The 16,314-nt window shown below is 34.8% G+C and overlaps 1 protein-coding gene across 1 annotated transcript in view; it reads left to right on the top strand.

Moving 5' to 3' along the window:
- The window catches only part of CDH19 (cadherin 19), a 36,458-nt gene that overhangs the window by 11,298 nt on the left and 8,846 nt on the right, over positions 1 to 16,314 (top strand). Inside the window, exons 3-7 of the mRNA XM_036245807.1 lie at positions 2,711 to 2,830; positions 3,550 to 3,714; positions 7,188 to 7,369; positions 8,026 to 8,279; positions 11,906 to 12,027. Coding sequence (XP_036101700.1) covers positions 2,711 to 2,830; positions 3,550 to 3,714; positions 7,188 to 7,369; positions 8,026 to 8,279; positions 11,906 to 12,027 — 843 coding nt within the window. The remainder of the gene's footprint in view (positions 1 to 2,710; positions 2,831 to 3,549; positions 3,715 to 7,187; positions 7,370 to 8,025; positions 8,280 to 11,905; positions 12,028 to 16,314) is intronic.

Here is a 16,314-nt window from a genome sequence, read left to right as displayed (position 1 = left end):
AAAAAAACGGGAAAAAAAATCAGCTCTAAAGATTCAGAGGCTAGCTAGAAAGGTAAAACTGATTTTAAATTTGCATTTTTGAAAAATTCTCTCAAGGGTAATATTAACAGATAATATCAACTGTCCATGTGATCGTGGAACCCAGAAGTCGTCTACTGAATATTTGTATGATTCTGAAAGAACAATGTTTTGCAGTTAAACTCTTGTTCACTAAAGAGAATAGATAAAAATGACTTAGGAAAATCTTTAGCCAGCAAATACAGTTGTTTGCACTTACAAACAGTAAGTCTGATCCAGCACCCGCTGCCCTAGCACCCTCCGCCCCCAAGAGAAGTGTTTCCGCGCTTTCTGGTTTGCATTCCTGTCTTACTCAATTTCAAGGGTCTAGCCAATTTAAACTTTTAAGAGTTGCCATCGACAACCCAATTCTAATTATAGGATGGTGTCTTAAGATGAAATAGTAGGAGTTAAGGGCGAGACAATTTTTAATATGCACATAATCTATTCTGGCAAATTATCACTTTTCTCTACACATAATCCTGGCTTCATTTTGCATTGTCACAGGTGTTCTAAAGTATGGGGATCTCATGTCCATTTTTACCTAGGACAGCTCTATTTTATTTCTGGAATTTTCCTGGAAACATGTATCCTTGATTTTTTATTTTAATATTTTTTCACCATTTTAAATTAAATTTACTGGGGGGACATTGGTTAATAAAATTACCTAAGTTTCACTTGTACAATGCTATGATACATCATCTGTATATTGCATTGTGTGTTTACCACCCAAGGTTTATCTGATGTTTTATTTTTTTTTAAATAATATTTTTAGTAGGTGTATGACAATAAGCTAGAGTAAATTTGGTAGGCACCTACTTTTTACTTGTAGCTTCCTTCATGGGGTATAGGAAATCATAGTGTATTAGGAAGTCTAAAGCTTTAATACTAAATGTATTTTGGTCAACAACTCACCATACCATGGTTTTGGCTATTATTCCTGAAGCTACACACAGGTAGTCTAGTTCTGGAAACTAGACTAGGGATGGAAAATTCCTCTGGAAAGAAATGAAGTGGAGACAGTGAGAACTTATAGGGGAAGTAAATGAATGTCCACAGAAGTGTAGTTGAAAGACCATCTTTCCCAGTACAAACGGATTGAATTAACAGTTCCCAAAGAAGGCTTTGTTGAAATAACTTCACAGTCACTAAAGAATTGATTTATTTATAATTTTAATATTACATGTGTAAGTTAAGGTATATAATGTGTTGATTTGAGACATTTATATATTGCATATGCTTAGCATTGGCTAGCATCTCCATCATGTCACATAATTATTACTTCTTTTGTGGTGAGACCTTTAAGATCTAGTTTCTCAGCAATTTTGAAGATTATAATGCAGCATATTTGATGATAATCACTATGTTGTGTGTTAGTTCTCCAGAACTTACCTAGTAAATGCAAGTTTGTACCCTTTGATCATTATCTCTTCAATTCCCCCACCCTCCGCTCCTGGTAACCAACAATCTACCCTCTGTTTTTATGAGTTCAGCTTTTTTAGATTCCACATATGATAATATGTAGGATTTGTCTTTCTCTGAATGACTTATCTTAATGCTCTTAAGGTCCATCCATGTTGTCACAAATGGAAGGAATATGTTTCAAACGCCTGAAATGAATGTGTCTACATTTTGAGTAGTTATATAGTATAAAACGAGTTTTAAATAACTAACATAAAAACACTAAGACAAAACAGTGAACTTATAATTATATGTAATAATTAAGGGTCATTGTAAAGTTTCAAAATTTTATTAGTGAATAAAATAGAAGGGCTATTAGAAGGGCTTTCTATTAGAATTTCTTGGTTTATAAAATTAGATTGTAACAAAAAACCATGATGCTAGTTGTAAAAATAAAAAGTCACATGGTGTTATTGATTTTGGGCTACTTGATTTTGTGCTATTTGTGTTACCATTCTTATTGACATAGAACAACATGTATCAATAAATGCACATTTTCAAGACCTATAATGGTAGATTTCATAGTGATAATCAAAAAACTTAATACGTTTAAAGAAATTCAATTTGAGCATTAATTTTAAATGTACAAGTACTAATTTTTTATATATTTTTTTCATTGCTACTGGATTAAAATGATAATGCTTATTTTATCAATATCTGGTAGAATTTGCTTTGCATTTTTTAAAAAGTTCTTTAAACAAGTAGGAAGTTTATAGAAGGGAATTAAACAGAAAAAATAGTTATATCTGTTCTCAACTTTATACCATTTTAAGCTCATTTAAATAATCTTTACTCATATTTTATCAACATTTACCAATTTTTGAGGTGCTGATCCCAACATGATTTTTGAAGGAAAGTATTTCCAATCTTTTTATTTCTCTGATAAAAACACACCTTTGAAAATCCTGAATTACACATTGTAATGGATTATTAAATGGTTACATTTAATCATGTCATAGATATACATGTATGAAATTCTATATTGTATATGAGAATTAGAGCCATTTTGTATGTGGTTATAATCTCTTATCTATATAGAAACTATATATAGTTTTGAAATTCAGGAAAAGGAGGTGGACTAATCTTGTATTATGTCATCATTGTTCTTGCTAAAGAAAGAATGCTCTACAGAACTGAACTGATTAGTCAATAAGACAAGAGTTTTAATTTCTTATAACTGCTTTCTCTTCAGGAACATTCGTCACCCAGGTGACAGCAAGTGACGTGGATGATCCTTCACATTATAATAATGGTCGTCTTGTGTACAGTTTACTACAAGGCCAACCATATTTCTCCATTGAACCAACAACAGGTATTTCTGAATGAAACCAAGTACAATTCCACATGATTCTAAATAGGCCAATTTAACACCAAAAATTCTCAGCTTACAAACATGTTCTATTGCAGACCTGCTGTTATACAACAATAAATATATAAATAAGTGTTTTATATTTTAAACATTTAATCATTTTCAGTCTTTCAGTTTATTTTTCTAAGGTTGAAAGACTGGACTTTACACACCCATACTACAAATAGTTTGTGTTTGAAGCATAAGACATATATATGTAAGTATTCTTGCAAATCAATTAGAAAATAGCAGATAAGCCAATTAAAAATATGAAGAAAGAACTGGTAATTGACAAAAAGTTGATATACAAAACACCTACAAGTATATTAAAAATGCTTACCTCATTAATAATCATGGAAATGCTAACTGAAGTCACAATGAGGAACACCAAAAACCCAACCATAATGACTAATATTAAGCATGAATTTCCAGCTGGATGAAGGGACTGATATAAGGCATTTTTGTAAAAAAAAAAAAAGATTTCTGCATGTTATGTATTTTTTATTTAAATTTTAAAATTGAAGTTCTAAAATTGCTTTTCATTGATGTTTCTCTCTCTAAAAAATCAGTAAAAACATTTGAAATTTTTTTTAAAGAATGATAATGTTGAATTCTTAAAATTAACTAGGAAGATGCCATGGTTAATAATAAATTGATCATGGAAGTTTATTACACTTTTACAGGAGTTATAAGAACGTCTGCTAAGATGGATAGGGAGCTGCAAGATGAGTACTGGGTCGTCGTTCAAGCCAAAGACAAGATCGGTCTGAGCGGAGCACTGTCTGGGACAGCCAGTGTGCTAATCAAGCTCACTGATGTCAACGACCACAAACCTATATTTACAAAAAGTAAGTAGGAAGCATCTTGAATTCCTATTATGATGTAAGTATAAGCGTGCTGCGTGTACGCAAGGTGTTCATTTGCACTCTAAAAGCACTACTACGGCACTAAAATTACATACCATAAGTGTAATTGTTCTAGGGCGTGTTTATGTTCCTTGGTGTGAGAAGTAAAGTACAAATGAAAGAGTGCTGTGTCATTTTTCAGCTGCTTGTGTAACCAATCATACAAACTTCACGTCTTACCTTGAAGTCACTCCTTAAAGACGCCGGGCACCGGTGTCAGCAGGCCAAGTAGGATCACGCACGATGTGTCTGCAGGGCTGCCTCCTTCTGTGGGCTCTGGGCAGAACCCATCTCCTGGGATCTGGCTGTTGGCAGAATTCACTTCTTTGTGTTTGTAGGATAAAGGCCTCTGTCTCCTTGATGGCTGTCAACTGGAGGGACATGCTTTGCTGCTAGAGGCCTCTTTCTAGATTTTGTCCATAGCCATTCATTACAGAGGCAGCCAAGGGGGTCATAGCTCCTCTCCCTACGGTCACTCTGACCCACACTTTTATTCAAGGTCACGTGTGATTACACTGGGCCCACTCGGAAACACGGAAACTGCCCCCACATTTCAAGGTCAGCTGATTAGCAACCTTAATTCCATCTCAAACCTTCATTCCCTGTTGCCTGTTTTTGGGGGTAGTAGGACATGGATACCTTTGGTGGTCATTCTACCTACTACCAGTAACGATTTAAAATAAATATATTTTATTGATTTTTTGTTTGTTTTAGAGAGAGAGGAAGGAGAGAGAGAGAAAAACATCAATGTGAGAAACATCGACTGGCTGCCTCCTGCACGCCCCCTACTGGCGATTGAGCCTGCAACCTGGGCATATGCCCTGACCTGGAATCAAACCAGGACCTCTCAGTCCATGGGATGACACTCAATCCACTGAGCCACACCTGCCGGGCAATATATTTTACTTTTGTAGCAAGAATAGGTCACACCTGCTCTGAGAATTTAAGTAGTAAGTACAAGTGAAATCACATGGTGTGTTTCACAAGGAAATTCTTATGACATTCCTAGGAGGAATTTATTTTCTAAGGAGTTTCTTTCTCAGGGGATTCTTTCTTAGCTACAGAAATACATTTGCAACTATTTTCAGAAATCATGAGAAATTATCATGATAGAAGGAAAATTTGATGTGTGTGGAAGAAAGAAAGAAGTAGAACTCCTCCCCTCCCCCCAAATGATGCAGATTGATGCAGATACTACTCAGTGTAGCCAATCTGTGTCAGGCCCAGGGTTATCAGATTCTCTGAACTTTCAAGAAATATTAGATTTCTGAAATATTAGAAAATGGAATTTGTACTGCGGTGCTATCATCCCATTTTAAATTTTGTTCATTTAAAAAATATGGCCACTGTGTTTTTTTAAAATATAGAAATTGTAAATATTTGGGGTGTACAACATGATCTTTTAAGATATACATAGTGAAATCATTACGGCAGTCAAGCTAATTAACACATTTATCTTACAAACCTGGGATCTACTTTCTTAGCAAAGTTCCATTACAGAATACGGTATTATTAACTATAGTCACCATGCGGTCCGCTTCTGGACTTCTAGAACTTACCTTGCATAATTGCAGCTGTGTTCCCTGTGCACTGCACCTCATTTCTTTCTGAGTCAGTAGTGCAGCTTCTCCGAGCGAAGGGGGCGGTGGGTACAGTTTGTGGTCATCTCCGTGCTACGAATCGTGCCCTGTCTGTGACTCTGCACAATAGGAGAGTCCTAAAGGCAAGAAGACAATGTCTAATTACATCTGAAAGGCGGAGAGCTCTCTAAAATAGTTGCCATATAATGCACAGAGAGAAACAGCGGTTGAGTTTATTGAATACACCTAGCCAACGTTTTATTCGGATGAAGGTGACCTTGCAAGCATGACACTGAAAGGTGGAGAACTTCAAAAAAAAACAAAAAAAAACAAAACAATATTTACCAGTTATTAACAAACTGAGATAACAGTTTTGAAATCCCCTTGGTTACCCAGGATCCTAACGTACAACGATAGTATTACTAACTTCGATCAAATACGAGTGTGGAGGACATGATCCTAGTACTCAAGTGACTCATTCTTCAGAATGATTTCCCTGCTCCCTCCGGCATCGGAATCATTTGGAAATGCGTGTGCTGACTGTTCTCACAGACCAGCGCCTGCTGGCCTCCTGACCCTGATTCAGACTGCGTTCCTTGAATGCCACTCCTCTGGCATTTACCTCCTTGTAAAGCACTGGTATCCAAGATAATGTTTTGGAAGTTTGCAAAGCAGCGCAAACTACCTGTTGAATTTGCAAAGTGTTTAAAGCATCCTCTGTCCGGGTTAGTGTAGCATCACTGTGTTCTCCACGTTAGCCTGTTGGCAAGTTTTAATTTGTGCAATCTAATAAACAATTCCTTGATATTTTCTACAAGGATATAAACACCGCATCACAGTTAAACGACTATTTCCTGAAACAGTAAAATACTAGCAATTTTTAAGTAACATTTCTTTCACTTGAAAAATAAAAGGATGTCTCGCAAGGCAATGTGTGGAGTGACTTGCTTTATGCTCCTAAGGAAGTCAAGAGTCTATTTAAAGAAAATTATATTACATGGGCTCTTTTTTTTTAAGTCTAAGAAGTTTCGTTCTTTAGAATATTAACATATATGAATATTTCCTACATTTTAGCATAAATCACAAATAATAATATATGAGTGGCGAGTTATCAGTTTTATGCAAGATTCTTCTGAAAAAGAAGGAAGAGAGCTCAGTTATTTCTATTTATTGTCTACATATTTCAAGTATAATTGCCATTATTTTATTGTGGCTAAAACAACAGATTTATATTATTTAAACACAGTTTTTCTACTACATCCATTTACCAGATTTGATGGATCCAACTTTCTTTTTCACTTTCTCGATGGCTAACGGAATCCAGGCTTAACATCTCAAAATCAAACTATCACACACAGAGCTTAACGATTTGCTTTTGGTCTCTCCCATCTTTAATTCATGCTTGCATTTATTGGTAACTTTAGGTATCAGAATGCTTGAATAAAAGTGAAAAACTCTTTATCCAATTTAATTCTGGATGGTGGAAAGGTACACTAAAAAATGAGTCCATGAATACTGAGAAGGTATTTATATGAATAGAAATTTGAAAATTATATGTACTGGCAATAGGACTTCCTAAGATATATTTAAGAGACAGTAATGCTCAAATAGATTATTAAGGAAATGTTCAGATTGTAAAAATGAAGAAAGTATACACACACACACACACACACACACATATTCTCTCTCTATAAAGTATATATATATGAGGGGGAGATACAATGACTGGTGGAAGGGGGGCATGGGATATCCTATGCTCCATAAATGAAGGTGCTATAATTGGGAGATTCTTATGTTAATTATTCATACAAAGTATCTCGAATTTTGTTTTCGAAGGTTTATACCGCATGTATGTCTCCGAACTGGCGCGCACTGGTACCCCCATCGGGACAATCATGGCAGAGGATAAGGACATAGGAGATAACGCAGAAATGCATTACAGCATCGAAGACGCCTCGGAAACGTTCGACATCATTACTGATGATGAGACGCAAGAAGGCATAGTTATATTAAAAAAGGTAGACGTATTAACATTATTTGCTTTGCAGATCAGAAATACATACAATTATTTTGTGTAGCCAGTTGTTTCATTAGCTCATTGAAATGAGAACCTGTGATTTATGATTTAGTGAGAGAAGGAGGTTAGAGATGAGATTTAGTTATTACAGAGGTTTTTGAGTTATATGTAGAATTTTTTTTTTGAAATTAGAGGACAAACTTTTTGTTAAGATCTTAAATAACAAGGAATTATTATTAATTCCACAAGATACTTATGCCCAGAAACGTATGATTTTAAAACTAAATTTTAAAAATATAGTTATTATCCCAAAACATTTTGTAATAGATAACAATAAGAAAGCACAAATAGGGATTTGCTGTTCAACTGCTTCATGATGGTGTCACAGGGATGCAGTAGAAAAGAAGTAAAATCAATATGCAAATCATGAATCATAGAAATGTACACCTGAAACCTATATAATCTTTTTAACCAATATCACCCCAATAAATTTTTAAAAATGAAAAAAAAAAAAAAAATCCCAGACCAACCTAAGGGGTTAAGGGAACGTAAAACCTAACTGAAATAGATCATGGAACAACTAAAACTTTTCTCTTTCCAAGTAATGCCTTGGGTTACTGAAGCCATTTCTTCTGTGTCCACTATATTCCTTCGTAGAAAGTGGATTTTGAGAATCAGATCTACTATCATATCAAAGCAAAAGTTAAAAACCGCCATGTTGACGAGCAGCTCATGAAATATCACGGGGAAGCCTCCACCACGTCCATTAAGGTACACGTGGAGGATGAGGATGAACCTCCTGTCTTCCTCCGCCCACAGTACACGTTTGACGTCATCGAAGGCGACCCCCAGGGACTGTATGTGGGCCTGGTCGCTGCCGTAGACCCAGACCAGAGGAAATCTCCTGTCAGGTACGTGTGGAAGGCCAACCTTGCAGTAATGAGTGAATGAGCACAGATTGGCCTAAATATTAGATTTCACGTGACTGTAACAAGGATATGATCATATTTCTCTGTGTGGCACTTATCACATTTGCAACAACTTAGACAAGTTACAATAGGGAGCCTCACTGTTGGTGAAAAAGCGGTGAAATAAGTAACCAACTGCAAACATGCAAGAAATAGGCAACCACCATCTAGAAGTGAATGCAACCAACTCCATTAATTGGGGTAAGGAGGTGAGGGTAGAAAAAATCCTTGATTACGCCTTATCAAAGAAAAAACAAAACCGATCCAAATGTGGGTCATTTAAATATTATGGAATTAAAATGATATTCAAAAATTGAGAAAGCTTTTAATAGGATTGGACCTACAGGAGTATAGATAAAAAAAAAAGTCTAATCAGAAACAAATTTCTGTGTTACAATTAAAGAGTATTTGCCACTATTAAGCTAGTCTTTTATATTCATGTACTCTATTTTCTTCTTCTTTTCCCCAATATTTGAATCATAGGTCTGGTTAGAGATAAAAACAAAATCTGTTACATGTTCCCACAATCATCTATTTTTCACACTTCACAGTTCAGGGAATTCCACAAACCTCTATGTATTTATAATGATGTTGGCTCTGCTGTGAGCTTTGGGGAGAGGGGGTGGGCCCACAGATACAAAAAAGAAGCTTCTTTAAATTTTTGAGCCAGAGGGATGCTCAGTTTTGCATAGTAATTACTAATCATAAAAACTGCCTCCTAATTTGTAGATATAGTTCCTATTTAGTTACAGTAATTTAGGAAAAAATATGTATACATGTTATATATATTTTATATATATATATATATAATTATAACCAAATAAATCAATCATTTAGACTTTTAAAGTAGTATATCTATTAAACGATTTTTGTTCTTAGAATATTTAAGAATATCTAATTTTTAAAAATGCTTTAATGATTAAGCTGTTCATTATGTTATAATTTATAATAAAGTGTTTAAAACAATTGAAATATTGAATCTTAGTGATGTAAATAAGGCAATGAATGATGAATGATTTACAACAGGGTCTTTGAACAACGATGAAAACATGGCATAATTTTATTTTATTTATTGATTTTTTTTGGTATGTGCCCTTAGCGGGAACCGAACCCAGGACTCTCTGGTCCGCAGGCCAAGGCTCCAACTGCTGAGCCAAACCAGCCAGGGCACATGGCATGATTTTAAAAGATAATGCAAAATAATTAGAGCTGTATGTTTACCACTAGTGAAAATGTTAGGTATTCATGAGACCAGTGAGACACACCCAAACATTAACAGGGGTTACACGTTTCATAGTATTACTTCTGGTGCTTACTTACCTTATTTTCTACCAAAAATATTTTTAATAACTGTTTTCATTTTTATACTGAAATTAATTACTTTAAAAAATAGTTTGTGAGTACCCATCAAAAATATCTTTCAATACCCTCTCTGGACAACCTTCCATTCATAAGTGTCTTATACATAGGATTGCTTTTTATATATTAGGATCACAGTAGTGTTTTTTTTTTTGTTGTTTTTTTTTCTCACGTAGTAAGCCAGTGTTCAACATATATCATGAAAACAAAATTAAATGTATATGGATTTGGTTTTCATGTGTCTCAGTTTCTTCTGTGCAGTGGGGATAAAACTTTTGTGATCACACAAACACACAGAACACAAAATAAAGGCATCTGGAGAAGGAAGCCTGGAAGAATCATTTGTTTAAATCATTCTGGCAAGAGCTGTGAGCAATGAGGAAACATTGCACAGTCATGTTTTATTCATTCAGCTTTTAAAAAAATTAAATGTTGTTGGGGTGACATTGGCTAACAATATTATATAGGTTTCAAGTGTGCATTTCTATCATACATGATCTGCATATTGCACTGTGTGCCCACTCCCCAGAGTCAACTCTTCTTCCATCACCATAGAACCCCCTTCACCCCCTCATCCCCCTTCCCTCTGTTAACCACTATGCTGTTGTCTGTGTCTAGGAGTTTTTGTTTTATTTTTCTTGTTTGTTCATGTGTTGCTTTCAGTTTTATATCCCACATATGAGTGAAATCATGTGGTATTCTAACTTTTTCTCTCTGACTTATTTTGCTTAGCATGATATTCTCAATATCCATTCATATTTTTGCAAAGGACAGTATTTTGTCTTTTCTTAGGTCTGAATTGTATTCCATTGTTTATATTATTAAAGGAATGAAGAGTCCAAACAAGGAAATTTGAAGTGAACCAAAGATTAATCTTCTAAGCATCAAAACTTTACAGTTCAAGCATTTTAGCTCAGGCTCTTTATGAAATATAGTAGACATGGTCTCTTTCTTAAATGTGTTTATTGACTATTACTTAAAAAGTTACTGCTGACTCAAAATCATAATTTTTAAAAATGTTTATTTGAAAATAATCTCTAACTTTTAATTGGTTTTATTCTAAATGGTATTTTATGGAAATAGGATATTCTAGATGTTTAATACAAAATATTAACTGCAAACTTCTGTTTCATTAGTCAACAAATCTCTTAAGTAGAAAATGTGTCCATTTGTGGGTCTGTAAATAAATTGTAATTTCTATTTTAATTCTCCCTGGAACACCAAGCTTAAAATTACTGATACTTTTAGAGACCTATCAATTCAAGACTAAAATACTCTAATCTTTGCCACATAATTATGGCAAACCTCCCTGATGTCTCATCAGAGTCTTCCGGAATAGCCATGCAGTGAGAAGCCATCACCAAACCCTAGTTTTCACTCTTTAAATTCTATTATTAATTACTTACGGGCAAGTAAGAAATGCTAGGTAATTCTAAGGCTTCTTTCATTGTGGAGTTGGAGATCATTTTCTGGGCTTTTGCATGAGGGAATTTTATGATCTGGCTTATTTCCATGTATGGTCTAATAGCACATTAGATCTGCTACCCTTACTTCTGGGATATATCTCTATCTCTATCTCTATCTCTGTATCTGTATCTGTATCTCTGTATCTGTATCTATATCTATATCATCTCTCTCTCTATATATATATATGTGTGTGTATATATATATCTCCATCTATATCTCCATCTACACATATTATTTATTAAATATCACATTGTTTTCCTTCAGTGAACAAAAACAGTTTCTCATAGGTCAGCTATCAAGTAATTATAATATGATGCACAGATTTAACCAGCAACTATGCTGTGTTGGGCAGAGACTAAACTGGGAATATGTTTTATGTGGCTTCAAATAAAAAAGGCATTAATTTTTATCTCCATTTATTTGCATTTCTCTTTATTTGTTAAATGGCATTTTGCTGACTCTTTCTCATCGAGTTACTCATTGAGACCCTCTCTTAGAAGGGAGAAGGAGTTTAGACTCAGCAGGCGGCAGTGTAAGTCTAAAGCCATTTTATTATTATTTTTTTCCTATTTCCACTGAGTGAAATCTTAAATATATAAATACACCTTTTTGAAAATTGTTCAGAATTCAATTAGCTCTGTGGAACACGCATTTAACAATTTGTCTTGTGGCTTTAAAAGGGTTTTATGCATCACTGTTATACAGAGAAAAAATAAAATTGAGGAATACTTTTTTCGGTTCAGGTATTCTGTTACCCGAAGCAAAATGTTCCAAATTGATGACAACGGCACCATCGTCACAACAAGTCCTCTTGATCGAGAGGTTAGTCCTTGGTACAACCTCAGCATCACAGCCAGAGAAATATGTAAGTGCTCATTTGGGAACCACACATTGGTTCACCATGCTTTTAAACCATTCAGTCATCTCTGAACACAGGGACAAACACTAGCTTAAAATGTTATTGGAATTAGAGTTAAATATATTTTATATGTCAATTCATGCGTGTGTATTTTTGTTATTTTAAATTAACAATACCTTCTCGTTCCGATGACAGTTTATAAATCATTCCTCCATTTGAATTTCAATAGTAATATCAGCAAAACCACCTGAATAGTGAAAAACAGGGTGCCCCATAAAAGTGTTACAAAAAAAAGCAAACTCCCCGCCTGGGCTAATTACCTGGAAGTTTGCAACTGAACAATTACGCTAATTGTAGGAAAGAGGTACAATTGCCTCTGCCTTGTAACGTTTGTTTTCTCAGGAAATGAAGTTCCCTGTGCTTACTGTTTCCTGGAAAATTTCTCAAATGTAGCAACAAGCTATTTATCAGCATCTCAGCTAAGTGAATAAAACTACTAACTACTTTCAAAATGACCCTGTGATGATATATGTTTGTTTTATATAGTCATGTCAAAGGTTTAATTTGAACTTAATTTTAAACAGATTGTTTTCTCAGGAAAAAAAAAGAATAAAAACTTTAAATGAACGACTTACTAATTTTTCTTAAATGTATTTGTACCTGAAATAGTTTTTTCCAGTTTACTTACTTAAGCAAAAAGTTGTTCTATGATGATGTATTATATGTTTAAACCACTAAAAAATAAGCCCGAAATTTTGAGTTATTCCATCATGAAATCTCTAGGAATACCTTATTATATTTTAATATTTTATTTATATTTGATATAACACAGTGGAGAAGAGTCTCAAAATAATTCTTAATGGTTTATGTATTTTCTAAAGGTCGTGGATTTTTTGTTGTTGTTGTTGTTATGTATTAAACCTTGCAATTTTAAATTTTTAAGTACATGAAAATTGCAATGTGTATCATCATTGCAACTGTCATTTATTGAGAAAGATAGTTACAAACAAAACCTCATCCCAACCCAGAAGTCCCCTCCACAACAGTGGAATTGAGAGAAAATGAACAGCATTAAACCAGAACATGATGTGCATGAAAGAAAATCCGCTGAGGTTGCCAAGGCAAAGAAATCTCACCTTGTCCCCACCCAGGCAGATACAGCCCATTGCAAGCTGCTCTCCAGATAGTTACCAGCCCTCCACAGGAGCACTTCCCATCCGTGTCACACTGTTCATTTTAAAGTCACTATGCAGTCGAAGCGACCATCTGTGTTTGCTCACTGATGTTATCCAAATAAAAATGAAACTTTTTAGTCCTTTTAGACAGAGGTAGCATTGCAGCTTGAGTCAAGGTCTTGCTAAAGTTTGGCTCCTCCCCTCCCACAGAGACTGGAAGGGGGTGGTGCTACCCCGTTGATGACTGCATTCCAAAGAGTTGGCTCTCAGTACTTGAGAAAGGCAAACCTGGGTTGGCAGTCGGCAAGAGATTTCTTAACTTTTAAAAGGTTTATATACATTGCAAAGACACAGAGAAATAACTCAGTTACAAGTTTTCTAAAGTAATTGTTCTAAGAGGAAGAAGGGACAGTATTTTTCCTTATTTTCAACAGAGAGAATGAAGTCTCTTTAAAAACAAATGTCTTTGCATTAAAAAATACAATAGTAAATGTAATGCTTTTACATGAACAAAAGAGCATGTAGGTTATAAATAGAAACATTAAGAGAAACAAAGGATACTTCTTCTTCCTATTCTTTAATTGTATGAACCTTTTTCACATCATTTAGATTTAAAATAATGTTATACAAATATAGAACATATTATGCTGCAATTTGCTTTTCTATCATTTCAAAAATATCGTGTATATCACTTCTGGTTAGTAGATAAATAAAATATTTGGTATTTATTCTTTATATGCTGAGTAATTTTCTAAATGCTTTATATGTATTAATTTATTTAATATTTATAACAATTCTGTAAGTAGTTACTCGTATCATTTGCATTTTACAGAGAATCAACAGAAACAAATAGTAGTTAAATATTTTTCTCAAATTGAGAACCAAGATTAAAATCCAATTATAAACCTCATAATATTAATACATTTGTTATGTTGACTCCTTCATTTTTAATAAGCACACAGAATTTTATAGTATGGTTGTAATCTATATTGCCAATTCCCTTTTGATATACATCTAGGTTATTTCCAGTTATTAGTGTGTGATGCAAACAATTCTGGAATAAATTAATTGAATCTTAGACTCTTATACACTGGTGCTAAGGCAGGATAGTAAGAAACTAAGAGAATCCCTTGGCAAGTGAAATGTGGAAACTGAGTCAGATTCTTAACCAGCTAAGCAATTTACAGCCAGATAATAAGTCATAAGATCTTATCTTCCCTAACCAAGGACATTTAGGAGCAAATGGTTCACACATTTCAGAACTTGCTGGGCCAGACCTGCCTAGTATCTGGTCCCTCTTGACATCCTTTGAGGGTGAAACCCAGACCCCTCTATATGCTCATTTTGATGAATAAGTATATAAAGGACACACCTGGAAAGCTGATGAAAAATCTATTGAGATCCTCCCCTGAGACCTCTTCCTTTTTTTTCTATAACCTGTTTTCTTTGTCCACACAGCCCAGTGTGGCTCATTTCTTCTGCCTCGGTGGACTTGTTAAAGGACAAACGCAGCCTCACTTAGGCGCACGCCTAGGCTCACTTCTGTGGCTATGATCTTGCCTCTTCTGTCTTAAGCCCTTCTTCTATCACACTGCCCCCAGCTTTCATAAATATACTCTCAAAATCACCTGCACTAGTGTCATGAAAACTTCTATTCATGAAGTCAAGAACCTGTACGTTCCAAATGCCAGGGCAGGCCCACCTCAGTGGCAGTCCCTTTCCGGTGACAGAGCCTTAGACTGGAGCACAGGTTTCCCAACCTAGTTACTGGTTGAGATATGTGTAATTTAACTTGTACTATCTGTTGCCAGATTAGGTTCTAGAAAATGTTTACATCCCCATTGTTTCTCAGCACTCTGCCATCACTGGGTCTGTTTTGCATATTTAGCTCGAATTACATGGACCAATTCATCATTCTCCTCACTTCCGGTGAGCAAGAGCCATAGTGAATATTATGATAAAGTAGCATCTCTCAGCTGTGGGTTATTTTGCCTTCTAAGACATTTGACAGTGAGTGAGGGTAATTTTGATGATCACAACTAGTGTGAGGATTGTTACTGGCATTTAGTTAGTAGAGACAGAAAATGCTAAGCATTCTTCAATGCACAGTAACCCCACAAAACGAAGAATTATCCAGTCTAAAATATCAATAGTGACGAGGTTAAGAAACCCTGGTATGAATCATTTGAATTTTCTCCTCTGTGAATTTGTGGTTTGCAAATATTTCCACTGAATTGTCTTTTTTATATCATTTGTCAGGATGTGAAAATGAGAGCTATTAATATTTCATCTTCTGTTTAAGCATTTTTCCAGATCCCTGTTGTTTTAGCTTTTTTACATTTCTCTTTGCCATTTAAAAAATGCATTTAATCCTATCTTCCCAATCTTTCATAGTTTTTGTATTTCTTGGCACACTTAAGAAAATCCTTCCAACTCAATATATACATAAAAAATTTTAGCTGTTATTTTAATTATCTTATTTTACCGTGTATTTAGATCATTATTTCATATCCTTTTTGCTGTTGTTTTTAAAGTCTACACTGAATGATGCTGTCATTAAGAGTACTGGCTGCCGGCATCTTAACTACCTTTTCCATTTCAGCTCTGACCTTAGGCAAGTCATTTAACTGTAATGTATAAAATTAACAGTTTCTCAATGTTTTTATGAGTAAAACTGGGGAGGATAATAACACACATATTCATCAGGATTGGATGAATTAATAAAAATGTGTTAAACATTTTCTGGATTTCAGGCAGATGTTCATGTAACTATCTTCTTTGCTACTTTTTCTCATGAGTTCCTACATCTATACCAGGTACCAGGCACCTGATCAATTTTGGTTGTGTTGAATGTGTTGGGAACATTCTTTTCTAGGCTGTATTGTTGATAAATATGTGAATTATATAGAGACCCTGTCCTTAGATAGTTTTTATTCAAACAAAATTATACCAGATACTCCTGGCCAGTTTGTTTCAGTGGCTAGAATGTCGGCCCAAGGACCAAAGAGTTACAGGTTCGATTCCAGTCAAGGGCATGTTACCTCAGTTATGGTTCGATCCCTGGCCCTGGTTGGGATCATGCAGAAGGCAACCAGTCGATGTGTCTCTCTCACATAGA

The sequence above is a fragment of the Molossus molossus genome, unplaced genomic scaffold, assembly GCF_014108415.1.
Source record: "Molossus molossus isolate mMolMol1 unplaced genomic scaffold, mMolMol1.p scaffold_m16_p_6, whole genome shotgun sequence".
In the NCBI taxonomy this organism is placed as follows: Eukaryota; Metazoa; Chordata; class Mammalia; order Chiroptera; family Molossidae; genus Molossus; species Molossus molossus.
The sequence above is the reverse complement of the archived record's forward strand: the minus strand, read 5'-3'. Positions and strand labels throughout refer to the sequence as shown.